Here is a 23,769-nt window from a genome sequence, read left to right as displayed (position 1 = left end):
ATCGGTAACGATGTCCCTGCAGCCCATGCTAAAAGATTATCGGCCGTGGAATAGGCCCAGTAAATGAGCGCCGATCTAGCAGATCGGCGCTCATTTACATTATTGATCTGGCCCCCATCGGCCTGTGGTATAGGACCCTAAAAGACAGTCCTGCGATGAAGGGACCTAGAGGAGACTGGCTATACCTGTAGTCAGAGGAATAGGGACAGTCTAGGGACAGGAGTGATGATACAATAAGGTTTGGTTATTTTGATGAAAAAAAGAGAGGTATTTGTCAGGTCATTGGACCGACATGCTGCCACTATGTAGCTAAATAAAGATAACAGTAGGTAAAATGGAGCAGATAAAAATGAGAATGGTGTAAAGCATAGGCATCTGATGATGATTATTGATTATTCTTTTCATAATTAAACGTAATTTTAAATCTTATTGAAAGATAGTTTTCAGGAATAATACAGATATTAGTTTGGATATTGATAACAGCTTTGATTTCTTTTGCAGCTTTGATTTCTTTTGTAACTAAGCTGTATATTGAATGTATACTGTAAATACTTACAAATTGTTTATACCTATTAATAAAAAAAAAAAAAAACACAGTAGATTGTTGGCAGAAAAAGACCACTTGGTCTATCTGGTCTGCCCCTTTTAGTATTTCTTTCAGTTATTGTAGACTTACCTACAGCATCTGCTGAAAGTTTGTTTCAGCAGTTAATAATCTACATAAAAAAATATTTCCTTGTGTTGTTTCTGGCCTTTCGCCCAACTAACCTTAGATTATGTCCCCTTTTTGTATTCAGTTTCTTATTATGAACACACTCTTCCTCTTCCTCCTGATTGTACCTCTAGCTATAATGCCCAGCATATGTTTGCTTTCCCTATCGCCTGGCTGCACTGGTGACTCATTTTAAGGCAGTCAGATTTCACTGCCCTAGACCCTTCTCTGCTGAAGTCTTTGCTAACACAGCACTGCCAATATGATACTAGAATAGAGGATTCCTCCTCACAAAGTGCATTATTTTACATTTGGAAACCTTGAACTACATGTTCCTGGCAGTTTTGACCCACATGTTTATATTGATGTCTTAGGGGTGCCAAGGGGGGTGCCCAAGGACTTTAAGGCCTGGAACCAGGTAAAAGCCAGGTTTGAATCACTGGTCTCTACCAGAACGATAAAAAAGAATGTACTGTAGATGGTATAGAGTACATTTATATTACAATCAGCAGCGATTTATAAACCACACCCGAGAGGCATTAAATGGAGTAGTAGAACAGCTAGGTCCCACATGTATTATGGCCTTTCAGAACCCTCTAGCCCTTAAAACTCCTCCTTTAGAAACTCTGTAAAATGTTGCACAAACATTGTTGATAACACAGGACCATAAGCCAGTCTAACCAAGGCACTAAATAGGACTGACCTGTCAACGGAACTAAAGAGATATTCAGGGATAGATGACCCTTGGGACACACATTTTAATTTAATTGAAGGGTTGTCAGAGAGCTTTGGCTCAAGTTGTGGAAATAAAGACAATTTTTTCACTGTTAACGATGGCCGCCCACATTCTTGACAACTCCATAATAATTATTATAAATAAGTTGTGGCTTGACATGGTGTCAGAGTAGTTCTTCGTATGTATATATGTGTATTAGTACACCTAATTTGGAGCAGATAGACAACAGTCTGGTACTGATTGAGTACCATCCACAACACTGTCAATACTTTTGAGTACTCAAATACTTGACTGCATAATGAGCTCCAACAAGCATGTTTGCTCATCTCTACTCAAAGTGTCTGTTGATTATTCCTATAGAGTATACAAAAAGCAGTAATCATGAAGTTACCATCTGTAATTATTCTAAAAATTATGATTCACATAACATGCATCCCAACCATTTGCTTTTGATGCAAAATAATGATTTGTAATATACAAAGATTGTGTACTTTGTTACCTTAAGCTTTTAAGAACAGATTCTAGCAGCCACATTCCTGAGCACTCTGAGATTGTGGGCGACGTGGTGACCTCAGCTGTCGCAAAGCAGCATCCCCGTACTGAATACCTGACCCCATTCTTTCTGGATCAAGTTCACCTGATAAGAAAACATCATAATTAAAAGTTAAATTATGCATAGCAATATACAAATAGAATTCTGACAAAGCAAACTAAAAATTACTTTGGATAAATTTCTTGCTACTGTTGGGGTCATATTTATTGCTACTTGTGGGTTGTATTCTGGCCCCATTTACTTAAATGAGTGGCGGAGCATGTAGTGCAACATGGTGGTTTCTGGTTGTGTGACCAGAAATTGCCATATAGCTGTCACGAACACGCGCGCCAACCTGCGCCGGCCCTGACACGGGGGAGGGGAGTCCTAACCACACCAGGCGGAAAGGATCTAAAACAAGGACCAAAAGGGGGGGGAGAAGGACAAGACAAGGAAATCAAAGGAACTTGGGGCTCTGGACTCCCCTGGGTTGCTCTAGCCCTACAGGTCGATTCACCTCACGCACTCACGCTTTACGCCCTGCTCCCGGGCCGTAACTTGAGCGTAAATCGCCACCTGCCGCCTTCCGCACACCCAGACACCAGACACCCACTTGGCCACGAACACTGCCTGCTCGTTGGCCAACACAAACACGACACTTCGCTATATCTGGACCCACTAGTCACTGTCATACACGTGACCCACTGACCGCAGCCAGACACACATCCACGAAGGACGCACACAGAACTTTGCTATGTTGGGACCCACCGGCTGTCGTCATACACAAAACCTTCCAGCCGCTGCCAGACACCCAAACACAACATACATACACAACTTTGCTGCCACCACCCTATCTATTACGTTACTGGGGAGACAGGGAACCCCAAGAGTGTTCCACCCGCAAGCAGACACACCCACAAGGTAGAGTAAGCCACCCGGTCATACACTATACGGTCACACACCGCACATGCACTCTTCCTGGAGCTAACTAGGTTCGTTTAGGCTACAAGACAAACCATCAAACTTTTAGGTTTAATGCATTAAAATGGACAGTACTTTGTTACAAAAAGATGGTTACAAAAAGACATACAGACACTGCAAACAAATAAAACAAAAAAGGATAAAATAAGAAAGTTCTAATACTTAGCACAGGATGCGTCGTATGGGTTCTTCCTTCCCTGGGGATTTGGGCTTAGAAATGGGTGCACAAACCAATTCGATTGGATCCCCAACTTTGTGACGATTACATGTTCCCTAGGTCTCACTTTTATTTAAGACCTGAAAGGGTTGGGCTGAGGGCGTCACCTGACATCTGTAACTCAGCCCCTTTGGGCAGAGCTTCAGCTGCCCCCCTCAGCCCTCAAGGGAACACACATATCAAAAAAAGATACTTTCCCAGGCACCATATCAATGGTACGGGCCCCAGCCCTTCTTCATAATTCATATCTCGCCGTTCTGATTCCTGGCATATCAAACATCATATGCCTCGGACACTGAGAAGGTGAGATACCCCTTATGGCATGATGAGGACAGGAAGACAGGCCATGTTTGGACTCCCCGCGATGTCCTCATCATACCCAACACAATGGTATGGCTTCCGTGGCTCTATTTTTTTATTTTGACAAAGGTATGAAAGATTTCATATTCCTTTTCTTAAAGAGCATCCACCCCCTGCTGGCATGGAGTCAGTGAGCCTGCCTCAGAGGTGCGAATTCAAAACTAGCTACAATCTACTCCACCATCTCCTTTGCAGCTCCACGCTTATTGCCCGGTGACGAGAGACTTTTGGTCTTTTACACAGGGTAATCAGACGGCCTGACTCCCAGCTAATCGATAAGTCCATATGATTAACTTGCGTCAGCTATGGGCTATTGCTATTAGACTAAATCTATAAAATATCAATCACAATCTATAAAATATCCACTGCACGAATACATATAAACCACACCACACATAAAACCACTTACATATTCATGAATAAGGACAGGGCTGTCCATATTCCTTACACCCCCCCTTTTATGAGATGGCAAGGGAGATCGATTCACAGATCATCTCCCGGCCATCTCCATGCTCCTTTTCTCTGATGGGACAACCCATCAGCAGGGGGAAGCACATTCTTTCTGACCAAGTCCCAGAATTCTGAGTGGAGGTCAGCCGACCTCTCACACAGATATCAAGTATATCATAACCACTGGTGGCCACAATTACAGAGTTTACATAGCAATGGTACAGGAAACGTCCTCCAATCTTAAGAAAGTCCTCTACCTTCCTAGAATCCCAAGGCATCTCATGAAGAGGTCTCGTCCCGGCCACCCACAAACTGTTGATATCTGGGGGGTCAGTTTTGATGTTGAAGGGCCTCTCATCTTTGACTCCTCTCGTAGTTAGAGAGACAACAAGTTCATTGTCCAATGACCCCAATGATCCCGGTGGATCCACGGAACTTTTTCCACCTTGTAATCCATTTGGATAGTCCATTTTAATAAGGACTCCAACAGTTTCCATCATCTCCATGTTTTCCTCCACACAGTTCCTAGTCTCTGCATCTGGGAACTCTTTAGAAATGTTCTTGTACTCCAGGCTGCATTTAGCTATAGGAACACCGTCCATGCCTTCCTCAGTTGGCCTATGGACAACAGCCTTCTCTGTAGGACTTCCCTCCTGTTTGGCAACACAAGAAAAATCTTCAGCCCCGGCATCACAGGGCCCTTTACATATATCACAGTCTCCCACATCAGTATATGCATTATCAATGGGATACTCCACGCTAATGTCCATACCTCCACCAGGTTCCTGGACATTGGAGTCCTCCGACTCCACACAGCTTTTTGGGGACAGCTCCCTAATCCCAGGGTGGCAGGCTGTCCCTTTCACAGATTCGGACTCCTCACACTGCTGAGACACAGAATCCATAGTGGCAGGAACACAGTCCATTTTCAAACTTATGGGGGCTTCAAGGCTGACCACCCCATCTCCTGTTACAGACATCGGGATTACTTGCACCACCTCCACCATGCAAAACATCTCAAAAGGACAGTCAGCCTTTTGGGTACCCACCACCTCAGCATCAGTGGGTTCACAAGCAATATCCTCCTTCGACAGTCCATTTAGATAAAGTGGTGTCTCCAGGGAGGGGTTACACCAGATGCTAGTGGTTGCAGCACTTCCCAGGTCCTTGGAACAGTCCAACAATCCTCCACCATTTCCCACAGGCCCACATGTTGTAATATTACAGTCCTTGCCATCGGTATCACACAGTACCTGGCTGGTTCTGCTGATCTCCTCCTCAGGTGCTGCTGTGTTTTCCATAACTGGGGTCTCCACATGCTGGAGTGTCCTCGGCTCCACATTGGTTCCCAGCAACACACTAGTAGCCACCTCTTTGTTCTGGCACAGTCCTTGTAATAACAGTGTCCTTGGGGTTTAGCATCTTGGCACTCCTTTTTCCCCACTCTTGGATGAGTGCACGTTTAATGGTGTTATAGTCCTGGTAAGCCTCCGCAGGTAAGCAAACTAAAGTTTCCAGCAGGTTTCCCCTAAGGCAGCAGATGAAGTTGCGTGCCCATTTTTCCGCCGGCACATAGAATTGTAGACAAATCTCTTCAAACAGAGGCCCCAGGGTGTGTAGGTCCTCATCTGTCTCCATGATGGGCAAATAGTCAGGATCGGGCCCATACAGCATTGCCCCCACACGGCTCCCAAGCAGTTGTGCCAACTTCCTCGGGAATCCTCTCATAGCTTCTATCTCGGGTTGGACGTATTTCAGGCGTATCAGGGGCTCATATATACTTAGATTCTGCAGGTACTTTCGCAGGCAGATATCTATGATCCTCATGGTTTAAAAATAAAAAGATAGAAAAGAAAAACAAGATAGGGGAGGGGAATTGTTTGCACGTATGTCTACAGAACAAAAATCAAGTACTGTGTTTGTCTTGTATGCTGGTCCACCTCGCAAGGTATCTACCAGCCTTTAGTGTCAGGAATAATTCCGTAAACCAGACACTAAAGCCTAATCACACAAAAAAGTGATATCCCACCGCTGCTAACCAAATTGTCACGAACACGCGCGCCAACCTGTGCCGGCCCTGACAAGGGGGAGGGGAGTCCTAACCACACCAGGCGGAAAGGACCTAAAACAAGGACCAAAAGGGGGGGGGGGGGGGGGGGGGGGGAAGGACAAGACAAGGAAATCAAAGGAACTTGGGGCTCTGGACTCCCCTGGGTTGCTCTAGCCCTACAGGTCGATTCACCTCACGCACCCACGCTTTACGCCCTGCTCCCGGGCCGTAACTTGAGCGTAAATCGCCACCTGCCGCCTTCCTCACACCCAGACACCAGACACCCACTTGGCCACGAACACTGCCTGCTCGTTGGCCAACACAAACACGACACTTCGCTATATCTGGACCCACTAGTCACTGTCATACACGTGACCCACTGACCGCAGCCAGACACACATCCACGAAGCACGCACACAGAACTTTGCTATGTTGGGACCCACCGGCTGTCGTCATACACAAAACCTTCCAGCCGCTGCCAGACACCCAAACACAACATACATACACAACTTTGCTGCCACCACCCTATCTATTACATTACTGGGGAGACAGGGAACCCCAAGAGTGTTCCACCCGCAAGCAGACACACCCACAAGGTAGAGTAAGCCACCCGGTCATACACTATACGGTCACACACCGCACATGCACTCTTCCTGGAGCTAACTAGGTTCGTTTAGGCTACAAGACAAACCATCAAACTTTTAGGTTTAATGCATTAAAATGGACAGTACTTTGTTACAAAAAGATGGTTACAAAAAGACATACAGACACTGCAAACAAATAAAACAAAAAAGGATAAAATAAGAAAGTTCTAATACTTAGCACAGGATGCGTCGTATGGGTTCTTCCTTCCCCGGGGATTTGGGCTTAGAAATGGGTGCACAAACCAATTCGATTGGATCCCCAACTTTGTGACGATTACATGTTCCCTAGGTCTCACTTTTATGTAAGACCTGAAAGGGTTGGGCTGAGGGCGTCACCTGACATCTGTAACTCAGCCCCTTTGGGCAGAGCTTCAGCTGCCCCCCTCAGCCCTCAAGGGAACACACTTGGACATATCAAAAAAAGATACTTTCCCAGGCACCATATCAATGGTACGGGCCCCAGCCCTTCTTCATAATTCATATCTCGCCGTTCTGATTCCTGGCATATCAAACATCATATGCCTCGGACACTGAGAAGGTGAGATACCCCTTATGGCATGATGAGGACAGGTAGACAGGCCATGTTTGGACTCCCCGCGATGTCCTCATCATACCCAACACAATGGTATGGCTTCCGTGGCTCTATTTTTTTATTTTGACAAAGGTATGAAAGATTTCATATTCCTTTTCTTAAAGAGCATCCACCCCCTGCTGGCATGGAGTCAGTGAGCCTGCCTCAGAGGTGCGAATTCAAAACTAGCTACAATCTACTCCACCATCTCCTTTGCAGCTCCACGCTTATTGCCCCATGCCGAGAGACTTTTGGTCTTTTACACAGGGTAATCAGACGGCCTGACTCCCAGCTAATCGATAAGTCCATATGATTAACTTGCGTCAGCTATGGGCTATTGCTATTAGACTAAATCTATAAAATATCAATGCACAAATACATATAAACCACACCACATATAAAACCACTTACATATTCATGAATAAGGACAGGGCTGTCCATATTCCTTACATAGCCTTACCCTTAAGAGCAACTTTTATTGTTTTTCATCAATGTCTCAGTTTTATTTTTTAAAAGTTTCCATTTATGCATTTTTAACCCCTTAGTAGCGAAGCAAAGTTTCTTTTTGCACTTTTTTCCTCCCCATGTTCAAAAGGCCAAAGTACTTGCATCTTTTCACCTACAGACCCAAATAGGGTCTTATTTTTTGCAACACCAATTGTACTTCGCAATGCCAGACTTAAAGCGACTCTGTACACACAATCTGCCCCCTTCTTACCGCTTGTACCTTCGGATAGCTGCTTTCAATCCAAGATCTGTCCTGGGGTCCGTTCGGCAGGTGATGGAGTTATTGTCCTAAAAAAATAATTTAAAACTTGCAGCACTGTGTCAAATTGGTGTGGCCTATAGTGTCTATGTCCAGGTTTGCACCGCCTCTCCATCCCTCCTCCCCACCCTCTACACCATTAGGAATGCCCTGGGCAGGTTTTTTTCCTATACATCACTTGTCTGAACACTGCATAGGTGCCTTAACAATCCAAAACATGTGCAGTGTTCTTACAGGTGATGAATAGGAGAATACCTGCCTGGGGAATTCCTAATAATGAAGAGGGCGGAGAGGAGGGATGGAGGGCTGGTTCAAGTCGAATGCACAGACACTCTAGGACACGTCAATTTGGGCTACAAGTTTAAAAGTTATTTTTTAGGACAATAACTGCATCACCTGCCGAGCAGACCTCAGGACTGATCTTGGATTAAAAGCAGCTATACGAAGGTACAAGCGGTTGGGGGGGGGGGGCAGATTGTGGGTACAAAGGCACTTTAATGTTTTCATAAAATAGGCTGTGAACCCAAAAAATTATATGTACTTAAATTGACATGTTATCTATGTTCTTTACAGCTGTACAAATGTATATAAGTTTTATTTTATTTATAAGGCTTATATTTTATTGGTTTAAGGGGCTATTTGAGGTGTAATTTTTTTGCCCCATGATCTGTACTATTATCCGTATCTTGGCTGCATATATATGCAACTTTTTGATGACTTTTTATTCAAAATTTTTCAAAATCCACATCGTTCCTTCATTTGCTGGGATCGTAGTAACGATCATAAATAACCACTATCATTCTGTGTAATATGGTGAACGATTTTAGGTTAACAATAAACAATTTCATTTGGGATCATTTATCGTTAAAGATCACTTTGTCTAATAGGACCCTTAATCACCGAGCCAGGGACAGCGACAGGAAGCCTGAGAACCCGGGCTGTAAGAATAAAGGATTGGCTTGCCATAATTGCATCACAGCAAGCATCTCATACTGGACTGCCAAGGATGGCATTTAAAAGCCATTTAAATGCTGCTGACAAAACATCATGGTTTAATAGATGGTTAATTAGTTAATTAGCTGGCATGGGGGATTGTTAATAGCAGCTAGGATCGGCGCTGTACAGAGTGGGCTCAAACAGTGAACCCTCTCTACCACCCCTAGAGATGCCATGATATACCAGTTACGTCATAAGTCCTTAAGGGGTTAAACATAACAATCAACAAAGAAAAGAAAAAGAAAACAATACAGTGCCCAGAGAGATCAAAATCACAATGAAATTGGTTACACAGAAAAATGTAGGCATCACAAAATGTAATTTACTAAAAGGGGCTGATTAACTTTACCATAGGCCCCGGGCTGTTCACCAAGCCTGCCCCCCCCCCCCACTGTAACTATGGCAACACTAGTGTGGTGTTCCTAACAGAGCATAGATAATGTCATGATGCCCTGATTTGTGCAAAGTTGCGGTAAAAAAGCAGCATTTTTTTTGCAAATTATGGCAGAACAAAAAGCAACTTAAAGCATTTTTGGGTGGCCATGGGCCCCCCAGGAGCTCAGGGCCCCGGGCTACCACCCAAAAAGGACCTATTATAATCCGCTACTGTAAAGTGTCACTGTCGTTGAAAATTTTTTTGCAGAAATAAATAGTCAAGGCGATTTTAAGAAACTTTGTAATTGGGTTTATTAGCCAAATATGCCATTATTTGCACGTAAAAAGCCTTTTCCCAGGTCCCCCCCTCCTTTCTGTCATCCACTCCTCAGAATCAGGAAATCTCGACTGTTTTTTCATCAGTCGGATCTGTCTGGTCTATGAAGAGGGGAGGGGGAAGGAGCGAGATTAGCGGGCAGCTGAGAGCAGAGAACAAAGGATTGCTCAGCAGGGGAGCTATTCAGGGCCCTAATTAGAGGTCAGAGAAGTCCATGGTGACTGTCAGAGGAGAGAGCCCGTGATGTAAATGTAAATGAACTCTTTGTTGTCCTGTTTTGCTGCTTTTACTTTCTCTCTCCATAGGAAAACCATGAAGACAGGGGGAGAGCTTTAAACTGCTTTTTCATGATAAAAATTCATTTTTCGGCTAATAAACCCAGTTACAAAGTTTCTTAAAATCGCCTGGACTATTGATTTCTGCAATAAAAAAAATTTACGACTGTGACACTTTAACCCCTAGACGACCCTGGATGTAGGGTTACGTCATGGAAGTCTGTCCCCAGACGACCCATGACGTAACCTTACGTCCTGGGTGTTTCTCCCGATATGAAGCGTGCTCCGGAGCGGAGCGCGCTTCATAGCAGGTGGGGGCCGGCTGCAAACAGCAGCCGGGACCTCACCGGTAATGACACGCTGCAGTGATCGCGCTGCCACGTGTCATTAACCCCTTAAACGCCCCTGTCACTTACCGATCGGGACCCCCGCAGTGTGACTGCGGGGGTCCCGATCGTTGAAACGGACTGCCGGAGGTCTCTCACCTGCCTCCGTGCGGTTCGATCGGCAATCTGCTACACTGAGCCTGCACAGGCAGGCTCAATGAGCAGATCGCCGATAACACTGATCAATGCTATGCCTATGGCATAGCAATCATCAGTGTATAAATCAAAGTAGTGAATGTAAAAGTCCCCCAAAGGGGCTTCAAAAGTGTAAAAAAAAAAAAGTTCAAAACACTATTACACTACCCCAAAGCCCCTCCCCCAATGAAAATCTAAATCACCCCCCTTTCCCATTATATAAATAAAACATATAAAAATAAATAAATAGATAAACATATAATATACCGTAGCGTGCGTAATTGTCCGATCTATTAAAATATAACAAGCATCATTGTGATCAGTGAACGGCGTATACGAAAAGAGGGGAAAAAGTGCGCAGATTACCGATTTTATGTTACATTATATATTTAAAAAAATCAATAAAAAGTGATCAAAACGTCCGATCTTCACAAATATGGTATTAATAAAAACTAGAGATCATGGCGGAAAAAATGACACCCCATACAGCCCCGTAGGTGAAAAAATAAAACCGTTATAAGCGTCACAATAGGCCCATTTTATTAATATTTAATTGCCAAAAAAAAAGGATTTCATAAAAAAATACATATATAACATTAGAGAATCTGTGTAACCTGCATATGGTTGTGTTCGGACTGACCTATAGAATAATAGTGTCATGTCGCTGTTACCATATAGTGCATTATGTAGACACAGAAACCCCCCAAACGTTACCATATTGCATTCTTATTTACGATTTCACCTATTTATATCTTCATAAATAATATATTTGGAATTCCATCATACATGTTATGGTAAAATGAATGACGCCATTACACAGTACAACTATTTCTGTAAAAAACAAGCACTTACATGGCTTGTAGATAGAAAACTGAGAGTGCTGGAGCTCTTAGAAGGGGAGGAGGTAAAAACGAAAACACTAAGATCAAAATTTGCGCGGTCTACTGGGTCATTTTGGGCCTGGTCCTCAAAGGGTTAAATAAAAAAGGCTAATTCGAAAACCTTGACTAGGCAGCACATGGGTATGGAAGGGTTAATGCATGTGTCCCAACAGTTACTAGCCTGTCACCTTCACATGGGACTCTGCAGGGGCAGCAACACTTACATTTGACAGCTAAGGGTCCTATAACAAGCAGCGATTTTTAGCGATTAACGACTAACGATAAAAGATCGCAAACGAGAGTGTTTATCGTTAGCCTGAAATCGTTCACCATATTACACAGAACGATGGTCGTTAGATACGATCGTTATTGCGATCAATTATTCCTTCTGATCTAAGGAAAACAATGGGCAATGTGCTATTACACTGAACGATAAGTGAAAAAATGTGGAACAAAATGCGAACAAACTGGAATTACAGCGAACGATTGGTGAACAATTAGCAAGCGATTAACGATAATTTTAGGTTCAGATCTAAATCAACGATCAACGACATACGAACGATTTTTCGATCGTTGCCTGCAACGACACAGAACGATTATGGTTTAAATTCGAACAATATAATGATTTTTCACACGATAATCGTCCCGTGTAACAGTGCCCTAACCCTCTTTCCCCCTACTAAGGAACATTTTAACCCCAAGCAGACCATACCTTCTCAAATTTTAAAGGACAACTTCGGCCCAAACTATTTTTTAATATGTTGGAAAGTTAGACAAATTTCTAATGTACATTAATTATGGGAAATGCACATATAGAACTATTTGCCTTAATTTAGTAGATCAGGGAGACTTCAAATTCTCTAAAAAACCGTGACATCACGAACCGGGGGGGGGATTACAATGGAGTGTCCAGCAGGGGCGCACTATATATAGGTGTCGATGAGTACCATTGACTTCTATATATAGTGCGCCCCTGCTGGACACTCCATTGGAATTACAATGGATGTGCATGGGAATGTACTATACAGTATGTTTTTGATTGAATACATTCATGGAACACTTTGGGGAGCAGGTGTCCTTGCTCCCCAAAGTAATCCATAAATGTATTTAACCAGTACGTTTGGATGGCACCGAGCAGGGAGGGAGAGAAGTGCATCTACCTCCCCCCTGCCTCCCTACTCGATGCTGCTGCTGCTGCCACATGTGCACAGTACTATTCCCTCATTATCTGTTCATATTATGAACAGATAATGGGGGAGTAGTACCTGTGCTATTCCGATAACGAACGCCGCCGCAGCACAGCTGCTTGTCTCAGCACTTCAGCATGCTCCCTCCGCCGCTACCCCTCCTCCTCCCAGCTAACAAGTTGTAACTATAGCGCCGCTCATCGCCGCCTCTCTCCGCCGCCGCTTACTGCTTCTATCCACTGCTGCTTACTGCCTCTCTCTCTGCTGGCACATACCGCTTCCCGGTCCGCACTGCATGCCGGCTGGGGACAGGAAGCACCTCACCCCGCAGGGAGCACTGCACTCCCGGTGCTCCCTGTCCCCGGCCGGCATGCAGTGCGGACCGGAAAGCGGTATGTGCCAGCAGAGAGAGACAGTAAGCAGCAGTGGATAGAAGCAGTAAGCGGCGGCGATGAGCGGCGCTATAGTTACAACTTGTTAGCTGGGTGGAGGAGGGGGAGCGGCGGAGGGGGCATACTGAAGTGCTGGGACAAGCAGCTGTGCGGCGGCGTTTGTTATCAGGATAGCACAGGTACTATTCCCCAATTATCTGTTCTTAATATGAACAGATAACGGGGGGAGTAGTACTGTGCATATGTGGCAGCAGCAGCACCGAGCAGGGAGGGAGGGGGGAGGTAGATGCACTTCTCTCCCTCCCTGCTCGGTGCCCTCCAAACGTACTGATTAAACACATTTATGGATTACTTTGGGGAGCAAGGACACTTGCTCCCCAAAGTATTCCATAAGTGTATTCAATCAAAAACATACTGTATAGTACATTCTCATACACATCATTGTAATTCCAATGGAGTGTCCAGCAGAGGCGCACTATATATAGAAGTCAATGGTACTCATTGACTTCTATACATAGTGCGCCCCTGCTGGACACTCCATTGGAATTACACCCCCGGTTCGTGACGTCATGGTTTTTTAGAGAATCTGAAGTCTCCCTGATCTACTAAATTAAGGGAAATAGCCCTATATGTGCATTTCCCATAATTAATGTACGTTAGAATTTTGTCTAACTTTCCATAAGTAATAACATATTAAAAAATAGTTTGGGCCGGACTTCTCCTTTAAGCCATTGAGAAAGGAAGGGAGAATTAGGCTAGGTTTACTCTGTGTTTTTCCAATCTGTTTAACGTATACGATTTATGGGACAAAAAAATAAATGATGCGAAAACGGATGCAATTGTTATCTGTTTGGATTGTTTTTTCTATTGACTTCCAATATAAAAAAAAAACAAAAAACGGATCCAAATGGATGCATTTTTTAACGTGCAAAAAAATTGTGTCGACTACGTTTTTCTGTCTGTTAAAAGTAACCAATTAAAAATGGATACGTTTAATGGATGGCAAAAACGCAGTGTGAACCCAGCCTTGGGTCCGAAAGAGGTGGAAAGCTGAAAAACAAAGCCTGGCTGTTTGCGTAACTCCCTGACTTATGCAAACAATGTAGCTCATATGCCTGTACCAGATGGGTCTACCTCTTTAAAGTGGTTGGCCACCTTTAATATAATTTATTTTTAAAACAGTGCAGTGTATGTAGCAGGTCATTTAGGAATGGAGAGAGCCCTGTTCACTCTAACGATACAGCTTTTCCCCTGCACAGTGCCTGTTTCTCTTGCAGGCGGAGGGCTCTTGTGTCCACACATAACTGACAATTAAAAGAGCATGTGAAAATACACATCACTGTGCCTCTCATTTGGTATCTTTTGGGCTGACCACTGTGTCTTCACACATTGCCTAAGGGCCCTATTACATGGTCAGGCAAATTTGGCAGATTATCGCTTTGTGTAATAAAGACTGCAATCAGACGAAGGAAGCGATCGACTAATCGTTGATTTGTCAACAAGTTGAGAGACATCGGCTGTCTACCGCACATCGTTACATGTAAAGGTGATGCAAGAAGACTGCTTATGAATGTGTAAAAACATAATAAACTTAATACATACCTGTCCATGCTCCCCAGTGTTCTCCTAGCTTCTGCCCTCTGGCAGCAGTCGTCTCTGGAATTTCTAAGACTGTATCTGAAATGACAGGCCGTGGTGCTGTTCCGTTTCGGCCAGTGATTGTCACTTAAGCTCAGAAGTGCCAGCAATAGGTGTGTGGACAGGTATGTATAACGTTTATTATTTTACACTTTGTGCAACTCCATGTTACCCCATGTCCCATCCAAGGGCCATGCAATAGGGCCCTTATTTTCTGGGCAGTTGCATATGGCTTGCCATTTGTTTATTACCAACATGAAAGTTATTGTCCAAAGGATAAACTTTTTTTTTTTTTTTAATATGGATTAGGAGTGGTGTAAAGATAGATTCCCTAGCAGATGCCGGTCAGAACCAAACTCAAATTAATTCCTTATTATAAAATGTGCCCCATTTTCATTATTTACCTGATTCAATTTTGTTTAGTATTTTCCTGGCACACTGTACAAATGCTTCCTCTACATTTTCGCCTGTAAGCGCACTAGTCTCCAAAAACATCAGTTCTGGGGGGGAGAAAAAAAATCAAAATGTAAATACTAACATCAAGTGTGTGAAAAAATAAATAAATGTAACAGTAGGAAAACATGCTTATAGAATATTTCATGTAGTCTCTAAGTATACAAGAGAAAATGTTTGCTTTTTAAAATAGGACCCAGCATTGCAGTACAGTATATGCAGTAACCTTAAGTGCAAAAGACTTATTGCTGGGCAAAGTATTCTATTCAAATAAAAGTTCTTATTTTGTAATTATGGTGGTAGCCAGTGATGTGTAGGTTCTTCATCATGTACAATGTGCTTGTATCAACTGCTTAGGAATTTATTTAAGTATGCACTTAAGTGACAACTGAAAATATGCATGACCCTGTGTGTTCACTGCTTGAAGGGGTAATCATCTCTGTAGTGACATGCACATACATGTATTGCAGGGGAACTGTCCAGCAGAAGTGTTACAGTGTACATATCAAGAAGGCCTACTTCCAGATCAGCTTTGAGATCCTCTGTTAATCTGCAAGCTCAGGTTTCCATGGATATGGAGGTCTCATTAGACCATAATGTGCGCAACCCCCATTGGGTGTCTCGCACATTACTCTCTCACTGCATCTTCGTATCCAGGCCCAGACAGACAATCTGACATACCGGGCATAAGCCCAGTGGGCTGCCCAGATTGCCACTCCGTGGGGGCTACATGGGGTGTATAATTAAATGTTGATTTATTAACCCCTTGCCTCTTCAGCCTGTTCTGGCCTTAATGCCCAGGGCCTATTTTTCAAATCTGACCAGTCTCTCTTTATTTAGTTATAACTATGTAGTTATAACTCTGCAATGCTTTTAATTATCACGGTAATTCTGAGACAGTTTTTTCGTGACATATTCCTCTTTATCTTTGTGGTATACTTTGGTTGATACACTCAGTATTTTTTTGTAAAAAAAAAAAAAAAACATTTGCGCGAAAATTAGAAAAATTTACATTCCTTTATATTCAAAATTCTCTTTTCCTAAGAATGATAGTCATGCCACATGAACTAATTATTAATGCAACATCTACAATATGTCTACTTTATGGTGACGTCATTTGGTGAACGTCCTTTTACTTTTTATGACGTTAGAGGACTTCGAAATTTTGCAGCGATTTTTTTAATTTTTATGAAAATTTTAATTCTGATTTTATTAGGGACCAGTTCAGCTCTGAAGTGGATTTGTGGGGCCTGAATGTTAGTTACCCCGGTAAATCTCTCCACTGTAAAATCTGCACCCCTCAAAGTATTCAATGTAACATTTCATGTCATTTATTGACCCTTTAGGTGTTTCACAAAAATTTAAGCAAGTTGGAGGGGAAATTTAAACATTTATTTTTTGGGGGCAGATATTCTATTTTAATAAATGTTTTCCTCTAACACAGCAAATACTAATACCCCATATTCCAGTGTTTCTAAAAATCCCCCATATGTGGCCGCAGTGCGTCACCTGACTCCACCACAGGCCTCAGACATGACAGAGACGTGGTGAATTTTGGGGCCTTTTTTTTTAATTTCAGGTTTTTTATAGCCATTATACCATGTCACAGAGGCCTTGCGGTGCCAAAACATTTGACAAGACAAGTTGACGGATCCACCTCCGGATTCCCCATAGATGCTGTGGTCCCACAGATCGCGGGGCCTATGGGGTTAACTGCCTGGGGGGAGTGAAGCTCTCCTCCGGGCAGAGGCAGCAGGAGGAGGCTGTGTGACACAGCCTCCTGCTGCTGCCCGATCACTGATAGGGACAGCGGGGGGAGGCAGTGAAAGAATGACGTTCTGGGTACGTCATTTTGCAGGAACTACCTGCATTACATGATGTTCCCGGAACATCATATTGCAGCAAGGGGTTAAAGACTAACTGGCAGCGGTGCAGTCGCATTGCTGTTAATCAGGTGCTGTGGTCCACTGCTGGTCTAAGGGGGCTGGCCGCTGCCAGACAGTGGTTGTTGTTTCACTTAGTCATTAAAAACTAACAGGCAGCGACTCAGTCACAGCACTAATCATCTCTGTTGAGGGCTGCTGCTGGACTGAGGAGGCCACCAGAGCCACCATCAGGGCAGATCAGCTGTTAGGGGTCTGGCCTGCCTCCCAAACTGCACTTATGTTTGTGAAAAGCCCTTTCCACTGAAAGTGCATAGGGAAGAGAAAGGCCCCACGATTTTAGTTGAGTAAGAAGCCCCTCCCCCCCCCCCCTTGCACTCTCCGTGGATAACCTCCCCTTCTCAGCAGTTCCCAGGCTTGGCACAAAGACACACCACAGAAGATATAGTGAAAAGCTGTAACCTCCTCTTCTCTGTCTTGGCCCCCTCCCCATGCAGTGATCTCTGCCTCCTCCTGTATACAGTTCTGCAGTCGCTGCGGAGGGGGAAGGGCTGCAGGCTCCAGAGTCTGGAGGAGAGGAAGATTGAGACAAGTGGACTCCTGGACAGGGCTGTGGAGTCAGTAAGCCACAGCTCCGACTCCAACTCAGACTCAGACTCCTGAATTTTATCAGGACCGACTCCGACTCCCGCTCCTACATAAATGGCCAGTCATATACCAGGGGAGTTATTTATCACACTGGCTCAGCAGCTTCTCCCTAATGTCCTACATGATCCTGGGGTGACTTCTGAGTGAAGGAATAGTGTATATAAAGCAGATTCTCCTGTGTGTGAAGGGGATGCAGAAAGTCTCCAGCCTCCATGTCCTGAACTACTCACAACTAGACTAGATGGAGCAGGTGGTCTTTTCCTGCTGACAGTCTTCTATGTTTCTAACTAAATATTCACCATACTTAAAGAAACACTGCTAAAAATGCCAGATCCCTGTGATAAAAAGGTCAGCCATAGTGATATACAGGGGATCACACATAGTGATATAGAGAGGGGTCACACATAGTGATATAGAGAGGGGTCACACATAGTGATATAGAGAGGGATCACACATAGTGATATAGAAGGTCACTGAGGGGGCACGAAACAGCACGCACAAACACACAGCCTGCTGCAGCCATAGCATACACACACACACCCACACAGCCTGCTGCAGCCATAGCACACACAGACACACACAGCTTGCTGCAGCCATAGCACACACACACACAGCTTGCTGCAGCCATAGCACACACCACACACACGGCTTGCTGCGGCCATAGCAAACATACACACAGCCTGCTGCAGCCATAGCACACATACACACAGCCTGCTGCAGCCATAGTGCACACACAAACAGCCTGCTGCAGTCATAGCACACACACAAGCTACTGCAGCCATAGCACGCGCGCACGCACACACACACACACACCTGCAGCCATAGAAAACTGAAGAAAAACACACAATCTTCTCCCAGAGAGAAAACACCACACTGAGGACAGAGATTACTGCTAAACTACTTATGTCTTCTCCTCCTCTATATTACACAGGAAATCTTCATATTACACTGCTGCTCATATGCAGTCATCCAGCAAGAGAACAGCACAGATCTCCCCCCACATAATGGACTCTTCCAGCTCAGAAACAAACTGCCAAATAGCGACCGACAACCGACCACCCTTATGTAATAGGGCCAGTGTCCAATTAGAATGTCGCTCATTATATATATTCATGAGCAAAACTTGTAAAATTCATATGAAAATTCAATTCTACATTTTTAAAAGATTTTTAAAAGCTGGAGTCGGTAAATTTTTTTCCGACTCCAACTCCAGCCAAAACTAGCTCCGACTCCAGCCAAAACTAGCTCTGACTCTGGAATATACTGTCATATGGGCGGTCTGGGTGGCTCATAATTGCTTAAACGGTCCATTTTCTGTTGCATCCCTTACTTTGGGATTCCAGAGCTCCATGCCTCAGATCCGTGGACAGCCACTGCTTTCCAGTGATAAAGTAGATGGCAGCCAGCAACCCACTCTCCTTTTTAGCTGCAGACTGATTTAGGTCTGTGGCCTGCAAGTAATTAGCTGTAGCCGTCAATGCAAGCAGCGTCATGACATCATCACACCGCCTGCATCAGGAAGTTTAATTAAGGCGTAACAATAATATGTTTTGACCATTCAGTTTTACTTAGCTTAGATCATGATAAGAATTTTTGCAATATACATTAATAACCTAAAATGAACAGTTTTTTAAATACATGAAGCTTAAAGTCCCCTCAAAGCTCTCTTTGCCCCTGAGTTATTTCTGCCTTCCTGCTGGACATGCCCCTGCCAGGGAATCGTACCTAGTGTACGGACTCTGACAAGATAATCAGATAACAGCCCTGACACAGACAGAAACATAAACAAAACTTCCTCGCCCCCCCCGCTAGCAGCACGTTTTCCCCCCTCCCCTCACAGAGGTGACTAAGCAGAGCTGAGGGTGTTGTGTGTGAGGAGCAGCACAGGGGAGGAGCTGGATGGAGGGACAAGTACCCAGTGCTTCAACCAGGAGGGACATGCCAGCCATGACTCCAATGTACTACATGAGGGAGAGTGGGTGAGTCACTGAGGGGAGGACTACAAGTCCCAGCACAACACAGCTGTAGTCCTTCCATAGTACATATAACATTCACTATCAGATGTCTACAGCAGGTGCCCCCACCTCCATGGCTGACATTATCCTACAGCATAGCTCCCAACTGTCCCGGATTCTGCGGGACAGTCCTGTTTTCGGGGTGCTGTCCCGCGGTCCCGGAACGGCACCCAGTCTGCCGCATTATATGTGGTCTGACCAGAAAAACAACAAAGCGGTAACTCACCTGGCCGCCGGTCCCAGCAGCTCCTCTCCCGGCAGAGCGCGCACTCCTGTCATCCTCCAGCGCGGCCAGCGGGAGACAGAGACGCTGACTGTGCAGTGACTGGGCACAGTCAGTGTCTGTATACCCGCTGCCTGTGTCGGAGGTTGATGGGAGTTCGCGGCGGACAGGTGAGTTACCGCTTTGTTGTATTTCTGGTGGGGCCCAGCCCCAAAGCAGTGGCGGGCTGGGCCGGGGGGCAGGGGGGCTCACCTGTTCCCCGGTCCCAGCAGCTCCTCTCCCGGCAGAAGACGCACTCCTGTCATCCTCCGGCGCGGGCAGCGGGGGACAGAGACACAGTCTGCGCCGGATGCGTCCTGTGGCGTCTATCATGAATTATAGAGGCTGCAAGGACACCCGGCGCAGGCTGCGTCTCTGTACCCCGCTGGCTGTGCCGGAGGATGATGGGAGTGCGTGTTCTGCCGGGAGAGGAGCTGCTGGGACCGGCGGACAGGTGAGTTGCTGGTTTGTTGTTTTTCTAGTCGGACCACACTATATGGGTCATTGGATACTATGTGGGGCATATATGGGGGCATTGGCTACTATGTGGGCACTATATGGGAGACTGGCTACTATGGGGGCATTGGATACTATGTGGGGCACTTTATAGGGGACTGGCTACTATGAGGGGCATATAGCGGGGCATTGGCTACTATGTGGGGCACACTATATAGGGGCATTGGCTACTATGTGGGCACACTATATGGGGGCATTGCATACTATGTGGGTACTATATGGGGGCATTGGATACAATGTGGGCACTATATGGGGGCATTGGATGCTATGTGGGCACTATATGGGTGCATTGGATACTATGTGGGCACTATATGGGGCATTGGATACTATGTGGGCACTATATGGGGGCATTGGATGCTATGTGGGCACTATATGGGGGCATTGGATGCTATGTGGGCACTATATGGGGGCATTGGATACTATGTGGGGCACTATATGGGGGCATTGGATGGTATGTGGGCACTATATAGGGGCACTGGATACTATGTGTGGCACAATATGGGGTGATTGGATACTATGTGGGGCACACTATATGGGGGATTGGATACTATGTAGGGCACGATAATGGGAGGATTGGATACTATGTGGGGCACTATATGGGGTACTGGCTACTATGGGGGCATTGGATACTATGTGGGGCACTTTATGGGGACTAGGTACTATGTGGGGCATATATGGGGCATTGGCTACTATGTGGGGCACACTATATGGGGCATTGGATACTATGTGGGAACTATATGGGGGCATTGGATACTATGTGGGCACTATATGGGGGGATTGGATGCTATGTGGGCACTATATGGGGGCATTGGATACTATGTGGGGCACTATATGGGGGCATTGGATGCTATGTGGGCACTATATGGGGGCATTGGATGCTATGTGGGCACTATATGGGGGCATTGGATGCTATGTGGGGCATATATGGGGGCATTGGACACTATGTGGGCACTATATGGGGGCATTGGATACTATGTGTGGCACTATATGGGGTGATTGGATACTATGTGGGGCACACTATATGGGGGATTGGATACTATGTGGGGCACACTATATGGGGGATTGGATACTATGTGGGGCACTATATGCGGGGATTGGATACTATGTGGGGCAACTATATGGGGGATTGGATACTGTATAGGGCACTATAATTGGGATTGGATACTATATGGTGTACTATTCAGTCTGCAGCATGTGGTGACAGTAGGGGAGTGGCTATGGAGGGTTGCTATGGGGGCGTGGCTATGGAGGGTTACTATGGGGGCGTGGCTATGGGGACCGCAGCGCACATGTCCCTCTTTGCAAAAGTTGGGAGGTATGCTACAGTGTTATGAGAGCAGAGGACTGTATCTAATCCCACTGTGTGTGATACCATCTGCTAGGGCTCTGTATCTAATCTTACATTGTGATAATGTATGCTGGGGCTGTATCTAATCCCACTGTGTGTGATACCATCTGCTAAGGTGCTGGTCAGTGAATAGTGGGACCCAGCCAGGGAGATGAGGGATAGGCCACACCCACTTTCTCTCAGCCAGGAGATAAATTAATTTATTCTTCTGAGCCAAACAGCTGGGGATATCTCAGCAAACGCACACACTATCAACACAGTTTATAGCTCTATTTAAAGGGTAACACGTGGATGGGAGGAGGTCAGAGCGTCATGACGTGAGGACGTGGCTCCTTCCTCCCCCCCTCCCTTTCCACCCCTCTTCCTACCCCTCCTGAATACCTCTCCCGGCTTGGGATCTGGCCGTGCTGCAGCAGCCCGGTGATTGCTGCGGGATGATGGACGACGAGAGAGCTCCGAGGCAGGCATCCCCCCCCTTGCTTGGACGGGTTCGCTTTCCTGCACATGAAGCAGATCGGGACGGGAGACGCTGCCGGAGTTCGGACCTTCCCGGACACGTGATCGGGGGGCACGCCGCCAAGTGGAGCACGTGAGCAACAAGACAGATAAAGGAAGGGAGAGTAGTTCTCTCCCTGGACGGCTGAGCCGGCGGACGGACTAGGAGCCATGAAATGATTGCTGATTCACTCGGCACACAGTAAGGACCGGCTTAATATGTTGGAGGACAGTTGGTTGGGGGCTGCTGGAGTGTGTTGCGGGGGCACGGTTGGCCGTGTTCGCTGGCTGTTCGTGTGCCTGTCTCGGAGCGGCGGACCGGGCCTCTGTAGGCGCACCCAGGGGGCTCCTATACTAACTGCAAGGGAATGTCTCCCCCTTTTGATAGCAGCCTTCTCTCTATTAGAGCATTGTGATACACACCAGAGGAGTCTTAGCCGGATTGACGGGTCAGCTTGGGACGCTATAGGTGTTGGGAGAAGATATCCCATCGATGCCAATTTAGCGAGTCAATACAATCGCATGCCGTGAGAGGTATAAATGGCGGAACCCTGTGACCAACATAAGTATGAGAGGAGCAGAAATGAATCTGTTTTAAACTGTACATATGGTGCTTTGTTATACCCGGATGAATATTTACAGTGTTCCCCCCCTTGTTTTATTTGCAGTCTCGGAGTACTGGATAAGATAATTACTACTCCCTGGATAATTTTGGTTAAAGCCCACAGTGGCTGGTTACAACTATCTCCTGGGAACAATGCCTTTGAAAAGCTCCTCTAAGAAATCCTCGGTGGTATCCACCCCCAGAGGGCCACCCAAAGGTCAAATGTTGGAGAAATACTTAAAATCTCCCACTCCCACTAAAAATGTGGAGGGGAGGGTTACCCCCCTCATCTGGAAGGAAAGTTGTAGAGGAAGCTGGCTCTCGGCTCTCCGTTTTAATGGAGGGCGGGAATGCAGAGGAGGAGGGAGATCTCAACCCAAGGGAGGTGCAACAGAGTATACTTAAGGAGGTGCTAAATTGTAAAAAATCTATAACTGATCTTACGTCTCAGGTTGGAACTGTATCATCAGAAGTGATGATTATAAGAGACGATTTAGGTAAGATCAGTGGCCGACTGTCGGAAGTGGAGAGGGAGCGGTGGCCCCCTTGGAAACAAAGATACAAGAGCTTAGTTCTAAAATGGAGGGGATGCAGAGGGACATTGCTCCTACCCAGAATAAAGTTAATGATCTGGAGGATCGCTCACGGAGATCTAATATCAGGATATTGGGTCTCTCTGAGAGAGTGGAAGAGGGGGATGCGGTGTCATTCGGCCAGGAATGGAGACATTTAACAATCTGTCTAAACAATCTGACTACGCTCTTCCCAATTGAGAGAGAGCACCGTGTTCCATCAAAACAACTCCCGCCGGGCTCTCCCCCTAGGACTATGATAATATAAATTATGTGCTCGGGGGATAAAGATAAAATCTTAAAAGTGGCTAGGCTGAAAGAGTCAATCCTATATAATGTGGCTAAGGTCTCC

At 45.5% G+C, this 23,769-nt stretch overlaps 1 protein-coding gene across 3 annotated transcripts in view; it reads right to left on the bottom strand.

The window, feature by feature from the left end:
- The window catches only part of LOC138774572 (ras-related protein Rab-4A), a 149,982-nt gene that overhangs the window by 31,360 nt on the left and 94,853 nt on the right, over nucleotides 1–23,769 (bottom strand). For 2 of the 3 annotated variants that reach the window (XM_069955577.1, XM_069955578.1), the window contains 2 exons: nucleotides 15,026–15,121; nucleotides 1,948–2,085 (listed from right to left, as the gene is read on the bottom strand). In XM_069955577.1, the coding sequence (XP_069811678.1) occupies nucleotides 1,970–2,085; nucleotides 15,026–15,121 (212 nt within the window). In that variant the 3' untranslated portion in view covers nucleotides 1,948–1,969. The remainder of the gene's footprint in view (nucleotides 1–1,947; nucleotides 2,086–15,025; nucleotides 15,122–23,769) is intronic. The other variant, XM_069955580.1, reaches the window with a different exon arrangement.

Source organism: Dendropsophus ebraccatus, chromosome 15 (genome assembly GCF_027789765.1).
Source record: "Dendropsophus ebraccatus isolate aDenEbr1 chromosome 15, aDenEbr1.pat, whole genome shotgun sequence".
Classification (NCBI taxonomy): Eukaryota; Metazoa; Chordata; class Amphibia; order Anura; family Hylidae; genus Dendropsophus; species Dendropsophus ebraccatus.
This window is presented reverse-complemented; position numbering and strand designations above follow the sequence as displayed.